The sequence below is a fragment of the Mauremys mutica genome, chromosome 2 (assembly GCF_020497125.1).
Source record: "Mauremys mutica isolate MM-2020 ecotype Southern chromosome 2, ASM2049712v1, whole genome shotgun sequence".
In the NCBI taxonomy this organism is placed as follows: domain Eukaryota; kingdom Metazoa; phylum Chordata; order Testudines; family Geoemydidae; genus Mauremys; species Mauremys mutica.
Window position 1 is genome coordinate 206,764,904 of NC_059073.1, and position 25,518 is coordinate 206,790,421.

The 25,518-nt window shown below is 42.3% G+C and overlaps 1 protein-coding gene across 8 annotated transcripts in view; it reads left to right on the forward strand.

Annotated features, from left to right (window-relative positions):
• The window catches only part of PDE1C (phosphodiesterase 1C), a 548,714-nt gene that overhangs the window by 133,736 nt on the left and 389,460 nt on the right, over window positions 1-25,518 (forward strand). For all 8 annotated transcript variants that reach the window (XM_045004983.1, XM_045004970.1, XM_045004971.1 and 5 more), the window contains exon 2: window positions 12,889-12,939. Coding sequence is in view for 7 of the 8 variants with exons in the window: in XM_045004970.1 (XP_044860905.1) it covers window positions 12,889-12,939 (51 nt within the window). In the remaining variant the exon portion in view is untranslated. The remainder of the gene's footprint in view (window positions 1-12,888; window positions 12,940-25,518) is intronic.

The following is a 25,518-nucleotide window of genomic DNA, read 5'->3' on the forward strand; positions in this document are numbered from 1 at the left end:
CACAAATGGGGGGAAGTCCCTGCCCTTTGTTTGCTGGTTAGCTGGCAAAAGCTGCCACCCTGCCATGTTCCTACACTGATAGCAGCAATAATTTCTGCTCCCCCCTGGTTGTGTGGGGGCCAGCTCGTGGAGCTGTACACTGCTGCTCTGAGGATCCTGCTGAGAGGAGCATCTGGCCATTGTCTTTAGCCCCTGCCTGGATAGGAAGCAGGATTAGAAGCTACCAAGGGACATGTGCTGTGTAGAAGCTGCTGTGCCTACTGCCTACTGCTTCCTCAATCTGTCCCTCCTTGATTCACTTCTCTCCAGCCCCACAAAAGAGGAGGCGTGTTGGACAGAGCCTCGTATCACAAGGCAGTATCAGAGGTGGAGATTGAGAGAGCAGGAAGGGTAAAAAAGGAGAAACAGTTGTGGAAGGTATGACGCTGGCAGACCAGGTGCCAGTTCATGCCAAGGCCCCTGGGTCTCACTGAACATTGACAAATGCATTGATGGAAACCAGTCTGCTTGCTTGTGTATTAGTATTGCTAAAATAGATATTAGAATGATAAGAATGTGTTTAGCGTTGAGACTTTATGAAATGTTTGTAGAATGGTAAAGGTATTAATCCTATTTACAATATCTGTATCTCGTATTATAAGGTAATATTTAATTGTTTGCTCTGTAACTGTAGAAGTGTTTGATAAAACTGTAAAACCCCACAGTCTGGAGAGAAGCATTACCAAGTGTGAACTACTTGTTTACCACATGAGGGGTCATCTGCCCAACTAAAGAAAGCCTATGGACATCAGGCAAGCCATTGTGGAACATCAGTGGACAAAAGACTTCGTTGTTTGCTCCCCAAACACCCGTGAAGTGAAGACTTGCACACAGACCCTTGTCCCATCAGTCTGAGCTTTGGGGTAGAGGGATAAAAAATCCCTGCATGTTCAACACTTCTGCCGATCAGGCCACTAACTCAGATACCTAAATATAGACTTAAGCACTTAACTTTAGGCAATCATTGAAAAATATCTTGGTGATACCTTTTATTTCTCAATTTAATTCTTATTTTGACCAGTTATAATAGAATTATCTCAGTGTTCAACATGGGGGATGCTTTTCAGACTAGCAAGAGGATACTTCTTTAAAGTACCAAATCTGGAAAGAAATCTATTATTTTTTATATTGTTGAGTTTCCTGGATGCAGCAAAATTCCTCAGCTGATCACTGAAATCACGCTTTGAAACTCAGTTTCCTTTTATTCACCTTTGTCAGCTGACATCTTCCTTGGGAATGTGTTGTTTTCTCTGTTGTATACGAATCTGTGCTATTATCTTGAGAGCCTAAAGGATTAGTTGATGAAAACATGCAATTAATTCCTTACTCTCTGACTGCTGGGACCTCCAGCAAATGAAAATGTTTGTTCATTGACTTTAGTTAATGTAGTTTGGTTTTTCATCTCACGTGCAATTGGCTTTCAACGCACACTAGTGACTGCTTTCCTGTATTTGTCAATGATGCAAATGGTGACCCCTCTGGACTAAGCCATCTAAGTTACAAAAGAATGTGCCAGTACTAAGTTCCTCCAGTGTGTGCTAGGTACACATTTGTGACATTCTGGGGTAGAATTCACACCAGTAGGGGGCTGTGTCATTCCTGCCCCACAACCTTGTGTGCCTTACAATGGCTTGCTGAAGTAGCTCCCAACTGGGCCTCTCACAAACATCTTTTCAGCATTCAAGCCACACCCTGAGTATTGGTGTAACTGCAGCCTGCCATTTTCACCCTGGCTTTCACTGGCCTTGCTTCACTGGCCTGTGACATCAACACACCCCCAGTCCTGGTTTTCCCCCCAGAAATATATGTTCTGTACTGCCCAGTCAGCTCCCAGACAGTACAAATATTTTAAGTCCATTATTCCTTTAAGCTTATTATCTTAAATAGACTTACCCAGACAATTCAACTTAAACACTGGATTAAATAAAATAGTAAAGCAAGTTTATTAACTCCAAAAATAAATTTTAAGTGAGTACATGTAATGAGGCATAAAAGTTAGAAATGGTTACAAGAAAAATAAAGATAAAACACTTACAAGTGCCTAACTTAACAAACTATATTAGATTCAACCAAAATTTCTCACCACATGCTTCCAGCAAGGTTACTGACCAAACTCTTCAGGTCGGGACCCTTCCCCCAAAGTTCAATGTCTGTTTCCTTTTGTCTTCTCGGGCCTAGAGAAAGTGATGGGCAGTGAGAGAGAGAGGAATGTCTTGGAGTGTTTGCCCCTTTAAAAAACATTTCCAGCCGGAACAAGAGACAGTCTGTGTGGAAGAGTGTTCTCTGCTCTTTCTTTTTCTCCTGTTTTGAGCTTCCTTTGTTTTCCCTTGCTGCTTGATGACTCTGTTTACAGCTCAAATGCAAATCAAGGCAAATATACACTTTTGTTCAAGACAGGTCGGTCTTGCTGTGCTACGTGAGTTTTGAACATCATACAGGGAAATCTTGTAACTTCACATACAGTGTTGCTACACATTTTATCGGGACAGTACTGATCAGCAAATTGAGTTTTCAAATGATACCGTACAAGGATACCTTGAACAGAGATGAACACAATACTGTAGTGTGTGGAGGTGAATACTGGGGTGTATTCCATCACAATATTATGACCTGGCTTTGCTCTGCTTTTGGGTCTTCCAGTTAGTGCTGCAAGAGGTCAGGTCCATGGTCTTCTCTCTGAATTCTAAAGAAGTCTTGCATCAGTGTGTTGTTGCTGTTGTTGTTTGTTGTATTTGCAGTTGCACGAATTTCTGTGGTTTCTGTGCTGCTCCAAGCTTCCTTGTGAATGACCATATTCTCCTGCTATATTTTTATATCCATATTTGTTGCAACTTCTTCCCAACATTGCCTGCACCGGGCATTGAGGCTGTCAATTAGGTGGTTTGCTATCTCTGAGTCACCCAATGCTTCATGTTGCTTCAGAAGTTTTGCACATTCTTCATCTAGGCAGGGTTTATGTGTCTTTTGGTCTTTTGGATTTAGTGGCTACTTTGTAGACTGCTTTGTAGAAGCAAGTGTAGGCATTTTCAGCAAGAGTATTATGTGTCAGGCACACTATATATTTGTCAGGCAGCTCTGAGTATTTTTTTCCAGTCTGCTCTTCTGTATTTCTCCCTCAATCTAGGGATAGTGGTTACTGTGGGTCATCATTCCTCTCCAGGTAAGAATTGGGGTGATGGTTGTGGTGGGGAGAATGCTGACTGTGTGGGAGGTTTCCAAGAACTCTGCGGGAGGCTGATAACAGTTGATTCCCTGCTGAAGTGACCCAACTTGGGTCAGGAGAGTAGCCCTGCTTCCACCATTTGGAGAGAAAAAGGTGATTGACTGCCTACGGTTATGTGTGTGTGTGAAAGAGATCATTTATAGAAGTCTAGGAGATCCAGTCCATTTTTATCAGATTCTCTGTAGCCCCATGAAAAGTGGTGGCTGTTGAAGTCCACAACATGGAGGGGTATTGAAGTATTGGTAAAGGTGGGGTGTTACAGGCTTCATTAGGAGGTTTTTAAACATTCACAACTTCAAACTGAGTGACTCTTATAATGTCCCAGTGAGGCGAAGTACTTGGTAAGGTCTCCACATAATCAGTATCTGATTTCATATAAATGGATCTGCCATATTTCTGTCAAGATTGTAACTAACAATGTTGTAGCGTCTTATTGTCAGCCTACTGGCAAGGAAAGAATCAATATGCGTTTCTTGGAGACAGATAATGTTGACTTTTTGACAGGCTGCAAAATCCTCTGTTACTGACTTTTATTGAACACTTTTCAGCTGATAGCCCCTCAATGTTGAGTTGAAAGATGGAAAGCGAAGAACCAACAAGTACCACTCCAGTACCACTGTATCCAGGATCCGGATTGTCCAGATTTGATCTACTATTTGCTGTCCAACGGGTACTCATGGGGTTCACAATGAGGATGTAGCAGCATTGTGCTTGTGTTTATTGAGCATATTTAATCACTCTTTACATTGTCAGAGTAGAACTGTACTTTAAGGGCCTTATTCTCCACTGCCTTGTGTCATTATTTGCACCTGTGTGGGTGTAAAATGCTACCAGCTCATAATATTCCCCCTCACTCTTGTGCTCATGGTAGCATTTTATTCTCCTAGCACAGGTGCAAAGACTACACTGTGTTCAAGGCTGTAGAGATGCATGCTCTGAAAGTACAAGGTAGTATCCCTTTTTAACAATGTTTTTTCTCTCCAAGTGCCTGGAAGTGCTACTGGCTGATAGAGTGCTGTGAAATTAACTCTACGGGAATGGGAAAGGCTGAATAGTGGTTAAATTTTTTCTTTTTCAGTGTTCTGAGAAAAAAGTTAGAATTTTTTGCATGGAAAATTTTGACAAACGTCATTTTTTAAGTGGTCCACAGGGGAAAAATATTCCATTATCTGACCAGCTCGACTCACAATGTCAGATTATGAATACACTTTAATTGGAGTCGTATTCCTAAAATCTCTTGCAATCCTTTGACAATGTATTGTTTCAGTTTTTGCCAACTGCAGGCATGACGGAGTGGAAAAATCTGCTTTTTCTCTTGCTTTCATTCTTAATTTTACAGCTGCTTCTTGTACCACTTGAAATTCGGCGTCTCATGCAGTGATCATCTGGTGTATGAGGCTGTACAGTGGAAATGTTTCTTATTTATCGGTGTCAGATTATTGCATTCCCAAAGGCACACAAACAGCTGTCAGTGTGCTGTAACCTGATTGTGTTAAATAAATTTGAAGTAAACACCTGAAATTGTGAGGCTGAGCAATAATTTCAGAGTACTACTCTCCTAGGGCCTGACCCAAATCTCCTGGAAGTGGAACGGAGTATTTCCATTGACTCTAATAAGAGTAGGCACATTCACTATGGTGCTAATGCTGGACTTCTAGGCTGTGTCTACACTACATTTAAAGCGCAAAAGGTCCTTTTTTGCGCTAAAACCGCGGGCACGTCTACACTTGTTAATTACTTTTTGTGGTGAAACTAAGAAGTTTCACCGCAAAAAGGAAACCACCTTCACGAGAGGCATACAACTCTTACCACTGTTGTTTTTGCGCTATTATGAAAGTGAAGACAGACCTATAGAGAGAGCTGCACTGTGGGATAGCTGCCCTACAGTGTTGCTCTCATTGGTGATGGAAGTGCTGGTAGTGTAAACACTCTCTGATGCCTGAGGAATTAAGCGAGTACACAAACCAGTGCTTTTCTTTCACTGGTTCCCTATCACCGGTGAAACTTACAGCGCAAAAACTCTGCAAGTATAGACATACCCTTAGATAAAACCATCTCTCTTGCTTTCAGTCTCTGTGATTGAGACCTCTTCCTGTTCATCACTACATTGTCCTGAAATGTCAGTAGATTTTTAGAATATTTACCAATAGACTGACTGTGTTTGGCCCTTATGCAGGTGCAAAGGGTGGGAGGAGGAAACTGCAAAGTGCCCTCAACTCCCTGTGTATAAAAGCCAGCTGCAATTGCAGTCCCTATGCTCAGGGAAGCACAGTCTGTTCTCTTTGTATTCTCCAAAGGAGCTCATGACACTGGGGATTAAAGAGGTGGAAGTAGGGTGACCAGATGTCCTGTTTTTAAAGGGACAGTGCTGTTTTTGGGGACTTGTTCTTTTACCTATTACCTCCTGTCCTGTTTTTTCACAGTTTCTATCTGGTCACCCTATGTGGAAGTAGGCCCCACCCTATGAAGGGCTGTACCAGTAGGCATCTCCTTATGCATGCCTGGAGCTCTGGGAGGCTTTCTGCTCATAGAAAGTCTGTAATAGTCAGAATTGGTTAACACTTCCCCCACTCTTTCAGGCAAAGCAGTAAATAAAATCTGACTCTGTCTATGGGGAATGGATACATTGGCACAAAATACATTAAATGATTTTCTCCTGTTACACGTATACTGGACTTGCTTCTCTGCTGCTCTTCTATTTTGTGTTCCTAGTCTTTCAGTTCTGAAAACATTTTCATGTTTGTCAGTGGAACACAGATGATGTGAAATCTTGTGCTTGTAGAGTCAGTGGATGTGCTTTCAAAGATGCACACTTAAGTTACCTGAGGGAGCAAAGCGTCTTCCACAGTAAATTAACTTTCTTTCAGGAATCTGACTGATCTACAGTTTAATTTCCTTTCATATGGAAAACATTTAATCTGTTAGCATATTTGACAGTTTTCTTCCAATGATTGAGAAGGTATAGCATGTGATGTGCATAAAGGCAGCTAAGCAGAGAGCCTGCACGTATTTTCCCAGATACATTTAGAATTGGTTTTGAAAACATGGGATAGAATGTGCCTCTCTTTCACCATTTGTACATAGAGATGATGATAATTGTCTGTTACAGGAGTATTTTGAAATGGAACCATGTCTATAAAGTGATTTGTGATCTTCAAAAGGAAGGCATTGAGGAAATGCAAAATATTATTATATAATTATTACATCTGTGAGAAATTACATTAACACTATGCATTTTCCATCTAAATAACTTAAGTTTTAATAACTGAGCAGGCTTTTTAGTCCATAGAGGTGTACATCATTCTGATACACATTTTTAATCAGCAAAATATTAGCATATTACATAGATTCAACACTCACTACTCCATAAGTTAGTGCCTCTGCTGACTCCTTTTCCTGTATTACACCACCTGCTCTAATGCTGGTTACAGTAGTGGCAATGCAGCTCATATATTGAATTGCTGAAATTATTGAATGGTACTCTACTCGAGCACAAAAGAAATCCTTGGAGAGCTAAAAATGTTAGCTAGAGTTAGGTAGGGAACAAACTGTTCTTTGATTCAGAGACTGTGGGACCAGCTCACTTAGTTTTCCATGGATCATGTGCATGGAATTTAAGTAGTGATGAGTGAACTTCAAAAGCTTTAGAGGTTCCGTTCAGATAAAGTTTCCATGGTTATCTGAATGATTGGAGGTGCTTTGGGCTCAGTACTGGACTGAAAATTGCACAAGGAGCAATTGTCTCATGAGATCGTCCCATGCTTCTGGTTGGATCAGAAATTCCACAAGAATAGCTTTTTAAATCATATTCTGGTTCTTTTGCTTATGGTCCTGGTTACTGAAAAATTGGCTAGTATGACCTAAAATAAATAAATATGATTATCTCAATGTCTGCAGTATTGCCTTGTATTTTCCCCATACTTATTATTCTAGGAAATAACTTATTTAGTTCCAATATTAACTGTTAAAAGTTATGTAGTTATATCAAGCAGTTGGCAAGCTTTTAAGGAAAGGTGCATGAAAATGAGAAAAAGGGTGTTTTAACCTCAAAGAATGATGAATTGTGTGCTTATATGTATGTTTGAAAAGTGTTCTTCGTTTATCTAAAGCTTTGTGTCCATTTCTAATATTTTTGTGTTTAGTTCTTGATAAAGTGATTTGTGGCTTTTGTTTTTTGGCATCTCATTTGTTAAATGTCAAAGTGGGGAAGATGTGCAGTTGTCTTCATCTGTCAGTCTGAGTGAGTTATTACTACAAATTGGTATATTTTTCTTTGAATTGTACTAGAGATTTTTGACAAAGAACTTTTGACAGCTTGATTGATTGAGGAGGCACACTGGTGAAATTGCTACCTTTTTAAATAAAAAAAATTGGAGATAATATACTTGTCCAGTGAAGTGAAAAATTTGAGAACTGGTTTAGTAGTTAAACTGGCATAAAATGCACATATATTTGAGTAGTCCATTTTAGTCTGAGAACAGACTGTGCATATAATATATTTACTATTGCAATAATAACAAACCAAAAGGGTACAACTTCTGGCCATTGTGATGGGTGGTTGCATAACATAGTGCTTTTGATATGAGGGACTCTGATTGGAACTGATATGTTGCTGCCCATTAAGACAGATGACCATAGATAGCAGGGGAATGTTAGCCCAATTTTCACTATAATGAGAATAACTTATTATACATTTACTGCCTATAGCAGCTCTTTCTCTCTCTTAAGGAACCCAAATTGCTTTATAAACTACACAGGTAATACTAAAGCGAGTACTGATATTTAACCACCTCTGGGGTGGAATGCAGAAGTTAAGGAACAAGTGTATATGTGCACAGCTTAGCACAAAAAAACAGTTTAGGTCTTCACAAGGGAAATTCTATGAGTTTTTGCACTAACAGTGTAAACACCATCTTGAAAGCCCTCTAGTCACATGTCCTCCATTAGAGACCAAAACAAGACCATGTAATCTAGGTATCCAGTCACATGACACAAATACTACTGTGCAATATGAATAGCACTATAATGGAAATGATAGTCCCAGTGCTAACTCAATTGCGATCTCTCCATAGGCAGTATTATGTTGGTATAACCATTTGTTGAACAACAAATATTTTTGTACAGTCTAAAGCCCTGATCCTAAGCTGGTGTAAATTGATGTATTTGTCCTGTAGTCAGTAAGGTTACACTGACTTTCACCACCTAAAGATCTGGTCCTAAAAGTCTGTTTGTTAATTCGTGAATAGAAAAAGTGGCACTGTGGAAAAGTTGGCCCTACACTGGTGTGGACCCATTTAGTGATGTCCCCAAATCTTCTCCTCTTCTTCCTCGCCTTGTGCAATGGTTATGCAACTAAAAGATCTCTGCACCTGTTGGGGAGTGAGTAGGATGGATTTGAGATCAATAGAAGCTAAATGACTATAGGTATATCTATGCTACTTATGTGGTTCCCCTTACTGCTGTATCTGACATCTCAGAATCTTAGGGCTGGTCTACGATGGGGCGGGGGGAGTCGATGTAAGATACACAAATTCAGCTATGAGAATAGCATAGCTGAAGTCGATGTATCTTATTTCAACTTACCTCCCATCCTCACAGCGCGGGATCAACGGCCACGGCTCCCCCGTTGACTCTGCTTCTGCCTCTCACCCTGGTGGAGTTCCGGAGTCGACGGGGAGTGCGGCAGGGATTGATTTATCATGTCTAGACGAGACGTGATAAATCCATCCCCGATAGATCGATCGCCACCCGCTGATCCGGCGGGTAGTGTGGACGTACCCTTAATGTAAAAAGCAACAAAGAGTCCTGTGGCACCTTATAGGCTAACAGATGTGCCACAGGACTCTTTGTTGCTTTTCACAAATCCAGACTAACATGGCTACCCCTCTGAATCTTAATGTAGTTATCCTCACAACAACCCTGTGAGGTAGGGAAGTGCTATTATCTCCATTGTACAGATGTGGAACTGAGGCAAAGAGAGGCTAAATGACTTTCCCAAGGTCATGTAGGAAATCCATGTCAGAACAGGGACTTGAAAGAGAGTATCCGAAGTCCTGCACTAGTGCCCTAACCACTGGACCAACTTTCCTGACGCAGATGATAGACGTAGTAAAAAAGAAAGTAGAATAAAACTCTGAGGGTGAAATCCTAGGAATTTTGCCATTGACTTCAGGGCCAGGATTTCACACTCTGAATCGAAGTCCCTCAGTCATCATTCATCAATGTCACTTTTTTCTATAATGAAGTAAATATTACTTCATGATTTGCATATTAGGTTCTGAGAGGAGATTATCTGAAAACTGCAAACCATTTGTCTGTGCATTACTCTTACTAATGTTAATGGAATTTAGGCATATGTATGGAGAATAGACCCCAAAATGCCATATGTTCTTCTCTACATGAGCTGTAGCAGTTTACTAGTGTTGCTCTGGGACTTTCCCCCAGTTTGCTTGGAATTTATTGCTGTAATGGTAGCATTAACACTATATTTTAAAAAGAACAGGAGTACTTGTGGCACCTTAAAGACTAACAAATTTATTTTAGCATGAGCTTTCGTGAGCTACAGCTCACTTCTTCGGATGCATAGAATGGAACACACAGATAGGAGATATTTATACATACAGAGAACATGAAAAGGTGGAAGTATGCATGAAAGTCTTTTCCTGTTGTTATGCATACTTCCACCTTTTCATGTTCTCTGTATGTATAAATATCTCCTGTCTGTGTGTTCCATTCTATGCATCCGAAGAAGTGAACTGTAGCTCACGAAAGCTCATGCTAAAATAAATTTGTTAGTCTTTAAGGTGCCACAAGTACTCCTGTTCTTTTTGCGGATACAGACTAACACGGCTGCTACTCTGAAACACTATATTTTAAAAGAGGAGTTAGCTTTTTAATCATAAATCTAGACATCATTCTTAGTTATAGTACGTTATGGTCCAATTTGCAAACATGGAAGCCTCAAGTTAGGTGTCCAATTACTTGTTTCAGGTGTCCAAATGAGCATTCAAGATTTAGGGGCTAATTTTCAGAGTTATTGATCACACCATTTGAAAATCAGACCCTCATTATTTTGAATTGCATCAGGCTTATGCTTGGTTTTAAAAATCGGCCGGGAGCACAACATAAAAAGGGATAGGTTGTGGTTGAAGAATGGATGTGTCTAAAGAGAAATAGACTTAAAGGTGACATGACATTACGTGTTACCATAGAAATACAAGCAAACTCCTTGGGTGTGCATGGTGACTTACTTTCTTAGACCTTTAAAAGTTAACTTCTTTCTCACATTTGATTAACAAAGTCTCCCCAAGCATTTTCTCCCCAAGCATTTGTCAGGTTTTTGAGTTAAATAGTTTTTAGGGCTTGTTTACACTTCCACTTAAGTCAATTTAACTTGCGTTGCTCAGGGGTGTGAAAAAACACCCCTCTGAGCAATGTAAATTACAGTAACTCCTCACTTAACGGTTGTAGTTATGGTCCTGAAAAATGGGACTTTATGTGAAATGATGTTAAGTGAATCCAATTTCCTCAGAAGAATTAATGTAAATAGGGGGGATTAGGTTCCAGGGAATTTTTTTTGCCAATCAAAAGACATTATATACATATATAGTATAAGTTTTAAACAATTTTAAACAAACAGTTTAATATTGTACACAGCAATGAATGATTGTAAAGCTTGGTTGAGGTGGTGGAAAAAGAGGGTGGAATATTTCCCAGAGAACGCCTTGCTGCTGTAGTGGAAAATTGCTCGGACCTAAACTTTAATTGACCCAGGCCTGAACTTTGGTTCAGACCTGAGCATTAGTCAAGTTAATTGAAAGAAGGGTTTTTTTTAAAAAGGAAGTTTTTTAAGGCAGAATAAAGGAAAAGTACAAAAGCAAAACTATCTATAGTCACAAGGCTTATAATTCATAACTGCCCACTGCTAATGTTAGGAAAAGCTTGTGCCCACAAAGGGCAAATTGTAAATAATAGAAAAAGTTGGCTGTGCTATTTTCCCTTTTATGGTATGTGTGTTCCAAATATGGCAATAATGTTAGCAGGAAAGTGTGTATTACTAATTGGGGTTTTTTGCTATAAAAGCTACTAAAAATCTGTAATCGGGGGGGACTGCCAGTTCACTGGTACCCCCCCCAGTGCATGCTCGAAAATAAAGTGGCCTCAGGCGATTCTGATCCAAACACAACGTGTGGTCGTTTTTTCCACAACACTGCTAAATGATGAACTAGCTTTTGGCTGAGCCCTCAAGGGTTAATACGCTGTTGTTAATGCAGCCTCACACTCTACAAGGCAGCATGACTGAGGCTGGAGGGAGGAAACACAATAGATGCAAGGCAGTAGCTGCAAACGCTTCCCTGCAAAAACTGAACATGATGATGAACCCACGCTATTCAGCTGGAGCGCACCAGTCCCTCCTCCTGACAGCACATGCATGGCTGCAAAGGTGCTGACTTTCCTTAATAAAATAAACCCCAAACCATTTCAAACACTCTGGAGAGAGAAATCCCTTCTCAGTTACAAAGGTTTTATTTGCATAAAGTTTCTAATGACACAAACCTTCTAGTTCTTCATTTCTCCAGAGTGTCTTTCAGGAAAAAATATGGGAAACAAGACTGGAATTTCCACTGCGAAAAACAAGTGAGGGGAAAACATCTCTGAGAATTTCATACACTATAAAATACACAAAAAAGGACAGAACTCCTCTCCACTCTGTCTTTCCCATCCCTTTCCATTTTTCAGATGCAATCCTAAACAAATCTGAGATCGTTTCTACACACCTCTCTCTTGGACTGCTCTCATGGATGCTCTTAAGGAGGAATAATTGATAGCCTTGCAGCAAAGTTCTCATTAGAAATGCAGCATCAAGTTCCTTTGTGCTCATCACCTTGCTTTTATACATGTTCCTTTACTGAGAGAGATTGAAAATCAAATGGAAGGGATTATACAGTATAATTCATAATAATAGCACCATCTTCTGGCTAATTTGGGAATTACAGTTGCCCATAGACTCCATTGTAATCTTTCTGAGCATTTAGCTATCAAGTGCAATCCCAGTTTTGATAAATGTAAAAAGACTTGAGAATAAGAGGGGAAACCTGAAATGAAACTGGATATTTTTTTTTGAAAAGATTTTGTTTCAACATAGTGTGTTGTCTTCTTGGAAGTTTATGAAACCGTTTTCTTGTCACGATTAGTTTTTCTTGCATTTGATGCTATAAGGGAAATATTGTTCTCACTAGTATTTCCAGTCCAGCTTGGAAGCAGCATGGACCAGATATCCTCACAAAAGGACACCCTTCCTTGCCTACTATCCTCACTTCTGTGCTGTCTCTGGAGATGGGATCTGATCGCCTCACTGAGGGCGGCCATGCAGGGGAAGGACAGCTCCAGTCCCTCCCTACTCTGGCCTGGATTAGCAGCTAGGGGACCCCAGCTGAGGTGCTCTCAGAAGCATGGGGAGATTGGATTTCACAGGGAAGGGCTTATTTCACGGTCCGTGACACACTTTTCACGGCCATGAAATTGGTAGGGCTCTAGTTATAGGTTTTACATGTGGGTATTGTCTAAAGTTAATGAAAATACCAGTATGACACACACATTTTAATATAATATTTTTCTCTTTTCAGTTGCAAATGAGACAGGCAACAAAAATGCTCGACCGCTTTCACGATTTGCTCGTAAGTAACCAATTTTTAACTCATTCACTTCTACACCTACTGTATTTCATAGAAATGTATCTCTAGTAAATCTCATTAACTTCATATTGCCTGCCAGTCCTGGCACCCCAGCTTACGTTACAATATAGAGTTCTGGAGCCTTAAAATTCCTCCTCACCTTGCAGGAAGTGTCTGTTACAAGAACGCAATGATATTGAATAGAATTCCTCCTTCAGAGCAGGGAGAATTTTAAAGCTCTAGACTACCTTCCTGTTTCAGATTGCTCTTTTGTTAAAACAACACAGATGTTCAATAATTGCCTGATCCAAAGTCCACTGAAGTCAATGGAAAGACTCCTTTTGGCTTCAACAGGCTTTGGATCAGGCCCTAAAATAGTACTGCAAGGATGCTTTTTAACCAAATCAGTAAATCTTTCATACACTCAGTTTGTAATACTAGAGGGAGTGTAAATTAAGCAAAAGAATACTTGAGTCAGATATGAATCCTAAACAGGGGCATCTATTAGCTGGGGAATAACTTCCTTGGGCTACTATTCACATGGGTCTGACACTGACAGACAGACAACCTGTGTATGCTCCATAACAATTTAACAAGAGGCACTGAAATGTAATCAAGACAACCTACTTGTATGTGAACTTCAATGAGATCTATTAGACCAGCAATCATTATCCCATTTATTTGTAGTAATAGAAATCAAGGATAGAAGCTAAGTGTATTTGTCTGTGTTTACCTATATATTGTTAAGAGTTTAACCATGTAACTAGATTAGCTTGTAGATGCTAATTCTCTTTCATGTCTTAATTGCCTTATTATTCATGAGGATGGTTCAGTTAACCTTAAGATCAAAGATGTAAGATCCTGTAGGAAACTAATAACATTATCTGCATTGTCTTCAGCTTAACTTTCTATGCTATAATAAAGTACTCTAATTGCCTTATGTGAATGAATTCACTAGTTTACCTGTGTATGCATTGGAAATAGAAGATTAGCTTCAAAGCAATGGTCCATGGATCATTGCCCGGGAAGATCCTGCTGTGACAAGAGGCTTGTCAGGTTGCTAAAGGGCTATAAAGGAAAGCCCCGGGCTGATCCTGCCATCTCAGGTCTGCTTAAACTTTAACAGGGAAGGCCTAAGCAGGGGCGGCTCCAGGCACCAGCGCTCCAAGCGTGTGCCTGGGGCGGCAAGCCGTGGGGGGCGCTCTGCCGGTCGCCACTAGGGCGGCAGGCAGGGTGCCTTCGGCGGCTTGCCTGCAGAGGGTCCGCTGGTCCCGCGGCTTCGGTGGACCTCCCCTCCGTGCTTGGGGTGGCAAAATGTCTAGAGCCGCCCCTGGGTCTAAGGCAGGGGTTCTCAAACTGGGTTATTACATGGGGGGTTGTGAGTTGTCAGCCTCTACCCCAAGCCCTGCTTTGCCTCCAGCATTTATAATGGTGTTAAATATATAAAAAAGCGTTTTTAATTTATAAGGGGAGGGAGGGGTCGCACTCAGAGGTTTGCTATGTGAAAGGGGTCACCAGTACAAAAGTTTGAGAACCACTGGTCTAAGGCATAAGACTGAGGTTTCTAGGTTTACTCTGGATCACCCTGGAATTCTCATGGAAGAATTTGAACAGACTAGATATACACCTGGACTGCCTATTGGACTATAACCTTTTAAATTGATTCCAGAAAGAGTCTTACAAATCAGCAGCCTCACCATCTGTACTATGAAACTGACCTAAGGACTTTACACATATTTGTGTGTGTTAGGTAAAAAGCAAGTCCTTACTCACCTCTCCAGCACCCGAGTTCGTGCGGAGTTGGTATGGGGCTCACAATCTGTCAGAGACCAGACAACACTTCGTTGATCAACGGGCTCACACTTATCCTTAGCTTAAAAGGCTTCGGAGTAAGTGTGGCAAGTTTATTAGGGTTGAGCATCAATATTTATACACAGAAGTAAACAAAGTGATTAACAGATCATAATGGTCATGCATAATTAATCAAGATTCTACAGGATAAAACAGGTTAAAATGTAAATTAGAAAAGACAAAGGGGGAGATGGCTACTTAAGGGGAGGGGGGGTGTCATGAGTAGTTCGCAGGTCAGAGCTTTGATTAAAAGTTTCAGACAGAGACATCAAGTCTGAGTTAAGTTTCAGTTCATCGAAAGTTCAGACTCAACATTCCTCCATTTGTAGCTTTGGGATAACTATTTACCAAAAGCTACACCCCATTTTAAGGAGCCAAGGGCCGCTTGGCAATTTCAGCCTGGGCCAACTCGAAGAGAGTAAGGCCTTTGGCTGAAGTAGGAAAAGAATAAACTGACCCACATGAGTTTATGAGGGAGGGGACACACTGAATACAGCAACACAGTATTATAAGGATTACTATGGCCCCAACAATACCCACCAAGAGTTTTTTAACCCACCCAAATCCAGGCAGCCTGTCTGATTTGTTACCCTGAGATATCTGTTAATTGGCACTCCTGTTTTGTCCCATGTAAGATTGTGTTGGACTGGATCTTTTATTCTAGCCGGTGGCATCCAAGTCATATTAGCAGTGGTCCGGGGAATGGGTGTGAAGGGGAGTCCCTGTTCTGCATTTACTGGAAATTGAGTACATACCCAGCAATTACTTCTATTTCCTAAAATACGAGTTTTAACCTCGTGGGAATATCTAATAAAAGCATTATCTTCATAAGCAGAAAATAAACTAAAAAGGCATAATAAAAAACATACAGTTGTCAGAATAAAAGGTCCTCTCATTTTTTTCGAGTCAATTTAAGTCTGATGTCTGAAAGAGGTAAGCTGGTCCACTGGTCAGAGGCAGTGTCCTCAGTGGTGGCAAGAGCTGCTGGTCCGTCACTGTGGTCCACTACGGCTGGCTTGACGTGGGAGTGGTGGATCCAGGATTTGCGTCCTTCCAGGAACACTGCAGTCTGGGTTGTTAAAAGAACCTGGTGGGGTCCAGTAAACCTCGGCTGGAGGGTGTCGCCACGAACGAACTTTTTGGCCCAGACGAAGTCCCCTGGTTGGAACGGGTGGATCTGTTCTTCTAGTGGCACGGTCTGGGAAAACTGCGAGGCTTTCCAAAGGGTACGGAGGTGAGCCTGTAGGGAGAGAAACTGGCACGCGGTCATATGATCCCCTCCCAATAGTGAAACATCAGCACGTGGTAGCGCCCCGCCTTTGAAAGGGGGGTGTCCATAGAGCAGTTCAAAGGGGGATAATCCCAATACACGGGTTGGGCGAGTACGAAGGTGAAACAGGACCAAGGGAAGTACCTGAGGCCACTTTAAACCTGTTTTCTGACAGTATTTAGCCAATGTAAGCTTAAGCTCCCTATTCATACGCTCAACTTTCCCGCTAGACTGGGGGTGGTAGGGTGTATGAAAGGAGTGTGAAATGCCCAGTCCTTGTTCTAAACTGCCAAGGACATTACCAGTAAAGTGGGGTCCGCGATCTGAGTCAAGCACGAGAGGGATGCCAAAACGGGGTACAATGTTTCTAAGGAGAATCTTTGCCACTGTGGCAGCAGTACAATTAGCAGTAGGAAAAGCTTCGACCCATGAAGTCAGAGGGCAAACCAAAACAAGGAGGTGCTTTTTCCCAAAAGCCTTTGGCATATCTGCAAAGTCAATTTGAAGATGTTGAAATGGAGCAGCAGGCGGAGGTCTTCCACCCTTAATTTTGTTAAGAGGCGGAGCAGGTCCATTACGCTGACATGTGCTGCATGCTTTCACTATTGACAGGCAGTAGGGTTGAATGCCTGGAGCATACCAAAAGCGAGCGATGGTGTCCACAAGGGCGTGCGTGCCGTAGTGACCCCCCTTATCATGGTGCCAGCGAACTGCCACGGGGTATGTGGAGCGAGGGAGGCAGGCTCGGCCATCCGGCATAAGCCAGGTCCCTTTGACCAGAGTGGCTCCGAGGCTCTCCCACGACTGTAGTTCAGCAGCGGGTACTGGTACGGGGTAAAAGCATACTTGCTATCAGTAAAAATGGTAACGGTCTTACCAGCGGCCAACTGGCAAGCTCGGGCCAGAGCATAGATTTCGGCGGCTTGGGCTCCCCAGTTGCCTGGCAGTGAGGCGGCCTCTTGAATGTCCCATTCAGAGGTGACTGCATAACCGGTGAAACGCTTGCCATCAACATAGAAGGACCTTCCGTCCGAGAAGAGGATGCAATCAGGGTTGTCCAGTGGCACGTCCAACAGGTTGTTCCTTATCTGTAAGACGCTATAAACTACTTTCACACAGTTGTGCTGATCCTGGAGGACTGGCAGGTCAGGAAGCAAGGTAGCTGGATTAAGGGGCCCACACCTTTCAAAAATTAGGTTAGTGTCTTCTAGGAGTTCGGCCTCTAGCTGCTGCTGCTGATGGGCCGAAAAGACTTGGGTCGTGCCCCTACGCAGAAGGGCTGACAAGGCATGAGAGGTCCAAACCGTGGTAAAATGACCCAGGGTCAGGCTCTTTGCCTTTGTGATCAGCAGGGCAGCTGCTGCCAGAGTCCGGGTGCAAGATGGGGTTCCCTGAGCGACAGGGTCGATCTGCTGAGAGTAAAAAGCAAGCGGGAAATGGTGGGGCCCGCTCAGCTGGGTAAGGACGCCACTAGCAATTCCGCCCTTCTCGTGGACAAAAAGGTGAAAGGGTTTGCTGTAATTGGGGGGGCGGAGAGACATGGAGGAGGCCACACTGTCCTTGAGTAACTGAAAGGCTTGGATTGTGTCTGGGGACCACTGCAAAGGGTCAGGAGCAAGGTTAGCAGTGAGTCGGTGGAGCGGTTTGCTTAACTCCCCGCAGGACAGCAACCAGGGGCGACAGAAGCCAATTAATCCTAAGAAACCTCGAAGTTGTTTCTTGGTGTTTGGCAGAGGGCAGTTTTGGATAGTCTTTATGCGGACTGGGTCCATTTGTCTCCCCTCTGGGGTTAACAGGAAGCCCAGATATCGGAGCTTCTGTGAGACCCACTGAATCTTGTTAGGGTCTACCTTGTGGCCTCTGGTGTGTAGGTATAATAAAAGTGCCTTACCATCGATGCGGAGGGCGGCTTCTTCGCGGTTACCTAGTAGGATGTCATCTACGTATAGGACTAACGTGGATCCCTGCGGACTGGTGAAGCCTTCCAAGTCGTGGCGGAGGCATTGGCTGAAAATCGTGGGGCTGTCTCTGTAGCCTTGAGGAAGTCGTTGCCAGACATAACTTTGTCCCTCCCAGGTGAAACCAAAGAGATATTGAGAGTCTGGGTGCACAGGAATGCTGAAAAAGGCTGATTTTAAGTCAATAACAGTGAACCACTCAGCATCCCAGGGGATTTGGCTGATGATAGTAGCTGGATCAGGAACTACTGCATGAAGAGGGACCACATACTGATTAATAACCCGTAGATCCTGTACAAAGCGCCAACGAATAGGGTCTCCGTCCTTTTTAGGATGCTTTTTGACAGGCAGTATAGGGGTATTACAGGGAGTGCGCTGAGGGCGGACTAGCTTTTGTGCAATGAATCCCTCGATAATGGGGCGGATGCCCTCCCGGGCTTCCAGCGACAGGGGGTATTGGGGGACTGACGGGGGGGTTAAGGAGGGCTTCACTTGAATCCTTACTGGCTCTGCCGAAAGGAGCAGGCCAACATCAGTGTCAGAAATTCCCCAGAGGGTTGAAGGCAAGTCAGTGAGGTCAGGGGAGAGAGAGAGGGGGTTTTCCCAATTACCCTGAGTTGGGGCCGAATCTCCTAACACTGTCATCAATAATCCTACCCCTTCAGGAGTGCAGGTTAAAGTAGCCTTAAGCTTACAGAGTAAATCCCGGCCCATCAAAGGGATCGGACAAGCTGGGGAAAAAAGAAAACGGTGAGAAAAACATTTATCAGCATAAATAACATTTAGAGGCAAAGTGAGTCCCAGAGACTGTGGGTTGCCCTCCACCCCAGTTGCAGTTTTAACCTCAGAGGATAGCCAGGGAGAGGGGGCATGATTTAAAAGAGAGAAAGTAGCTCCAGTATCAATGAGGAAAGAGACAGGCAGTCCTTGGACTGAAAGGGTTAGACGAGGCTCTTTGCTGGGAGGGGAGAAAGTGAGGAAGGAGCCGGCTAAAGACATTAAGGAAATAAGACCATCACATTGTTTGCCTTCGCCCCCGGGGTACCGTCATTGAGGAGGCTGAGTTTTCTGCAGCTGCTGCTGTTGCCCGTAGTTGATCCAGGCCTGAGGAACGGGCTGGGCTGGTGGTGCAGTGTATTCGTCCCTGGTGTAAGTATCTGCGGATGCGACCGGACCCTCTGGGCGTCCCCAGGGGCATTCACGTTTAAAGTGACCGGGCTGTCCGCACTGAAAACAATTTCCTGGTGGCTGGGGTTGCCAGGACCCTCTTCCCCGAGCACCCTGAAATCCCCTGCCACGGCCACGGCTTCTGCCTCGAATACCACCGCGAAAAGCTAAAGCCATCAACTTATATTCTTCCTTTTTCTCTTTCTTTTTACTACTTTCCCTTTCTTTCTCCCATGCAAAACTCCTTCCGAGGTGTGCCCCTCCAATTCCTCCTTATCCCTCTGCAGAGATTCCAATCTGGAGTCCTGCAGATTTCCCTCTGCGCTCTGGAGAGAGTCCCCCTGCGGAGGAATAGGGGCAGGTGCAGTGGGGACCAACTGACGAGTTAAAACGCGCCGTGGTTTACACCCTTCATTGAAATAACATGGAGGGGGTTCACTCTCTGGAGAATACCTGACTGCCATAATTTTTAAAGATTTCCACAGCTCTGCTGCTGTGTCCCAACAAAACCAGTAACATAACTGTCCCGGATGGTCTTTTTCGATCTGGCTCCTTACTCCTCTTAAGGCAGCCTGTTCGAAAGAGCCATACGAAGGCCACCTCATCTCCGGGTCGGCCAATACCGCGGTATACCCAGTCCAATTCCTTACACACAGTGTGTACAACTTCCTCCTAGACATTCCTCTCTGTACTGGGAGTTTCCCTTCATTCCATAACTTATTTACAATCCCCAGCGGACTCTCAAGAGGCACGCTAGTCCCTTGACCCATGGTGTCTGACAGGAGCCCTCCAACTGGCGTTTATCCTGCTGTCCAGTACACGACCCCTCAATATTGAATTGGCTGGGAGAAATCTCCCGTGGCGCCTGCCAATTCGTATATGAGTGGTCTGACCACTGGACAGAGGCACCGCACCAGAAGGAAATCCCGGACGAGCCCCCAAATTGTTAGGTAAAAAGCAAGTCCTTACTCACCTCTCCAGCACCCGAGTTCGTGCGGAGTTGGTATGGGGCTCACAATCTGTCAGAGACCAGACAACACTTTGTTGATCAACGGGCTCACACTTATCCTTAGCTTAAAAGGCTTCGGAGTAAGTGTGGCAAGTTTATTAGGGTTGAGCATCAATATTTATACACAGAAGTAAACAAAGTGATTGACAGATCATAATGGTCATGCATAATTAATCAAGATTCTACAGGATAAAACAGGTTAAAATGTAAATTAGAAAAGACAAAGGGGGAGATGGCTACTTAAGGGGAGGGGGGGTGTCATGAGTAGTTCGCAGGTCAGAGCTTTGATTAAAAGTTTCAGACAGAGACATCAAGTCTGAGTTAAGTTTCAGTTCATCAAAAGTTCAGACTCAACATGTGTATATTGATCTTTTAACCAATTGCAACTTTCTTCTTTTTCCTTTTTATTATTGAACCTTTAATTTTAGTTACTAAAGCAGGGGTCGGCAACCTTTCAGAAGTGGTGTGCCAAGTCTTCATTTATTCATTCTAATTTAAGGTTTCATGTGCCAGTAATACATTTTAACATTTTTAGAAGGTCTCTTTCTATGTCTATAATATATAACTAAACTATTGTTGAATGTAAAGTAAATAAGGTTTTAAAAATGTTTAAGAAGCTTCATTTAAAATTAAATTAAAATGCAGAGCTCCCCGGACCGGTGGCCAGGACCCGGGCAGTGTGAGTGCCACTGAAAATCAGCTTGCGTGCCGCCTTCGGCACCGTGCCATAGGTTGCCTACCCCTGTACTAAAGCATTGGCATCAGCATGATTATTGGGTAAGGTCTGAGACTCCTATTGATCTGCGGATAAGTGTCCAGTCCTTTGGGACTGGTGAACCTCCCATATGGTGAATCAGGTTTTCAGTAATCCCTCAATATATTAGATTTGGCTGTCTAGATGGGAGTCAAGGGCTGGAATGCTTAAGGGAAGCTGTATTTGACTTTTTGTTAACCAGTATGGTATTACAGAAGCTGTTTTGTTACTGGCTAGATGAATCTATAGAATAAACCACAAGTTTTGGGGATAGTCTGCTCTATCCCTTGCAGTCTGCCCTGCGTATGGCATTCTCCATGCGGTCCATCCAGGCACCCAGTCATAATGGGCCATTTAAAACTTGATAGGACAAAGCACTAGAAAGTAGGATGGAGATTATTAGATGGCCTAATGGGAATTTTCCATCTCCACTACGTATCATTTTATGATGCTGTGTGATTACTTGGCAGAAAAAAGACTGTGGTCACTATTAAGAAGGTTCATTATTTGCCAACATTCAACACACTGTGGAAGGTACAATAATTAATATGGGTAACACCGTCAGAAAACTGGTGTCTCGCTGTAGGCAAAAAAAAAATATTTAAAAAGTTTGGCTATTCTAATATACAGCACACACATTGATTGTGTCAAACCTGCCTTTGTACCTGCAAATAGGCACCCAAGAACACAAAGCTTAAGTGCCCATTAAAAAAAATAAATGCACCTGACTTTTAAGGTCGTTTACATTTGAAAATTGATTTCCTCTCATTGAGCGCATCAAAAGAAAATACATCTGGAGTGCAGTATTCCCACACAGTCACATGATGGCACCCTAAGCATATTGTACACCGTATAGATGAAACGTGTGACTAAATCATATCAGATATAATGATTCAGAGAGACTGACTGCTACATATGCAGAAAAGCGAACAGGCTAAACTGAAGTAAGAAAATAATAAATTGTACTGGCATGTCAGTTTGATTTAAGATTTATTTTCCCCAAATTTGTAGACAACAGAGCCTTAAGTTAGGGGACTCCATCAATTAATTATTGTTAGTCCATTGCTAAAAAAGCAAATGGTGATGAAATTGCAAAGGAAAGCAGATGAAAAACATTAATGTTTTTCGAACTTTTTTTCTCAAACTTCTTTTTAGTTCATTATAGTTGGTAACAAGCATGCTCTGGGATTGTAGGTTACTATTCAAATATTACCTGAGTCTGAGTTTCTGGGTTAAGGGGATATCGTTTACTTATGCTGCAATATTCTGTCATTCGTGGGGCCAGCATAAGTCATTATATGGGGGCTGAGCGGGCATTTCAGTCCAAAACTAGACATTAATAATAACATGATTTATGAAGGCAAGGATGGTTGTGTATAAAGCATAGGCCTAAACCTCAGGACATCTGCGTTCCGTTCCTGGTTCTCCCATAGTTTTGGATCCATCAGGCTACATTTTTAGAGATGGTGCCCACTGAATTCAACACTGTTAGCCAACTCATGGCCTTCAGGTAAGTGCCATGCATAGGAGCCTCTGCTGCAATCAATGGTTTCCTGACCCTGTGAAGTGAGTTTCTTAGTTCCCAAGGCCACTTGCTGGTTTGTGGAGAGTAATATTAATAAAAGAAAGACAGTAACTCAATATAGTCCTTTTGTATGATAGTCACGGTGACATGAGATGGGCTTCAAGTAGGTTAATTAAAGGGGTAAAGAAGACCTTTTTTGGTAAGAGTTTGACCTTGTAACTTGGTAGCCAGGCTGCAGATATAATGACTCAATCAGTTTGGTGGTGATTACCCCTCATTAGCAGTGGTATAAGGCAGTAACTCCTATAAGGATGTGAAGAAAACCTAGAGTTAGAACTGTGTTGGCAAAAATAGAGAGATCCATCAGGCAATAATTGTGTCAGCGTCTGCTGCAGCAACAGGCGACCCCAAATGATATAAGGAGGTAGCAACAGCACAATAATTTACTCCACATTTCCTGATTGGTGCCATATTTTAAGTGAACACACCCAGCAGTACAATACAAAAACAAATCTTAGCTGAATGGTGTAAAAAGCAAAGTGTTCAAGGACTGGTAATTGAGGAACACCTGAAAGAGTGTGGGACTGTTACAGATGGGCTCCCAGCAACAACTTTAGTTATGTCTGGATTCAGGTTTTTATAGAACTAGAGACCAGTTCTGAAGTGTGGACCTGTATCTGAAATTGCTAATATATTTGGGGGACTTTGAGTTCAGGACTGTTGCTATACATAATGGAGGAAAAACAAATAGGGCCATTGTTCCCCATCCTGTTTAGACCCAGGATCTGGCACTTATGATCTACCTATTTATGGCCTTCAGAGCTGATTAGTTTGAAATAAAAGAGGAGTTGTATTTGTTCTAAAGGCTCATGTTAGCCAATATTATGTATTTTTAAATGCCAAGTTTCATTGTATAAAGGGATATTTGGTATCTTAGCATGCCATCTTTGTTAGCAAGTTGTTTTGCACCATAAGGCTTTGAACAGTTGTGCTTGTGGCTATAGGGAGTTAAATCCATAAGGCTTACCGTTCAGCATTTCAGACAGCTGAAAGATTCTGACAGATGTCTGCCCACGGAGAGCCACAGAGGAAAACAATCTTTTGCTGTCTGCAGTTCACCTAAGCCTAATTGTTTATGTATAATGAATAGCCTGAACAGTCAATTAAGATGTGTGGACATGGCATTTCATCACTCTAGTGAAGTGAATTAGATTTGGCTTAATAGTTGGCTTACTCCAACATGTAGATCTTGATAGAAATTCATCAGACTATAGAGTTTCTAATCCTAGAGATAAACAGCAAGAGAGAGACTCCTACCATTGGGGGACAGATTTGGAAACAATTACAAAATGCAGTAAATAATTTTAGCACCTTTTCTTTCATCCTGCTGTTTAAATGTTTCTGGTTTTAATAAGTTTTCTCCCTCATAATTCAGCTTTTCCTTCTTTTTGGAGCCATTGATTAAGCTGTTATTTTCCATGTTCTACCAGATTCCTATAAAAGTGATTTGTGAAAATCAAGATAGTTAGGTGTCTAACCACCCAGGAACTCATTGTGCTATGCGTTGTACAGGCACAGAACAAAAAGGCAGTTTCTGTCCCAAAGAGCTTATAATAGACATAATCCTTTTTCCTCTTGAGAGGATAGCATGGGATGGTCAGGAGCTGAGACTTGGCCAAGGAAGAATTTTCAGAGAGGAGAGGTCCAAACTTATTTTTTAAGCGGGTACCTGACACACATCCCTGATTCTGGCTCCCCCTTCTCCCCCCGCCCCCCAAGCAACCATGATCGCAGAGGATATTGCTCCAGCCTTAACTAGATTATATCCTAGGAAGTTGTATGAGCTGCTGACTGAGAAACATGTGGGTCAGGGAGATCTGCTGGGTAAACTGACAAATCTGAGCCAAAGACTGAGGGGAGAGGGAGAGGAGAGGGAGGAGGGAGGGTTGTTCTTCCTGTCCGGCTCATATTTTCTGAATTAGCTGGCCACAGGCCAAGCCTGTATATCACTTTTCCAGGGTGAAAACAGCATACACCTTTGATAAGACAAATAATGACAAAGCATAATTGTCATCCTCTGTATACAGGAACAGCTGCCATTAATATTAATGTTATATTTCCCTGTGACATTCTCTCAGGAGGTAGGGTGGCAAGAGTGCGTTATTCAATCTTTTACTGCCCACTTTTATATATTACAGTGACAGACAGTCAGGACTAATTAAGAACTGTTAGTTCTGTCACGTACTTTTTAGTCAGTGCTACTGGACAATTTGCTTCTGAATGGCAGAGGAATGCTTGGAAACTTACAAAAGCAGTGCTGTATAAAAGTGAGTCACTAACTTTAGTATGAACCCCATTTCTTTGATTTTAATTTTGCATGTAGTTACAAGCCTCTGGAGCAAGACCAGAAGTGGGTTTGATATTCTGAAGAGGGGGTTATCTTTTTATGCTGGTAGGGCTAATGCTACATCATTATAGTGTGATGCCTGTTGGCACTACTATAGCTAATTTCAGTTAAAAAACACTCTTTTTGGGTCTGCTAATTAAACCATAAGCATTCAATGCTGTCTGAAACTTGGCATGTAGCAGGCTTTCGTCATGGTAGTAGAGATCAGATTTTCAAAAGCACTGAAGTGAGTTAGAAGCACAAGTCATGTGGGCATTTTTGAAGATCTCATCCATAGTTTTGTCCATGTTTTTTTTTTTTATTTTACTGTCATTTTAAGTTGCAAGACCTGATGTAGGGAAATGCTGTCCCTTGAAGTCTTTTAAAAAAAGAAAAAAAAAGTCTTCATGTGACTTTCATGTTGGTGAAAGACTGGCAAATCTGGAGATGGAAGAGATGATCAAATTATATTGTTTTAAAAAGCAGGTGCTATGTTTAACTAATAGTGCTCCCGGAAATTTTTCATATAGAAGTTTTTGTTGTTGAAAAATGGCCTTTTTTAAAATAACTAAACTTTTTGTAAAACACTGTTGCCATTACAGATTTAATTTAATTTATTTATTTATTGTTGAGAGGTGGTGGAATTTCACAGTATTTTCACT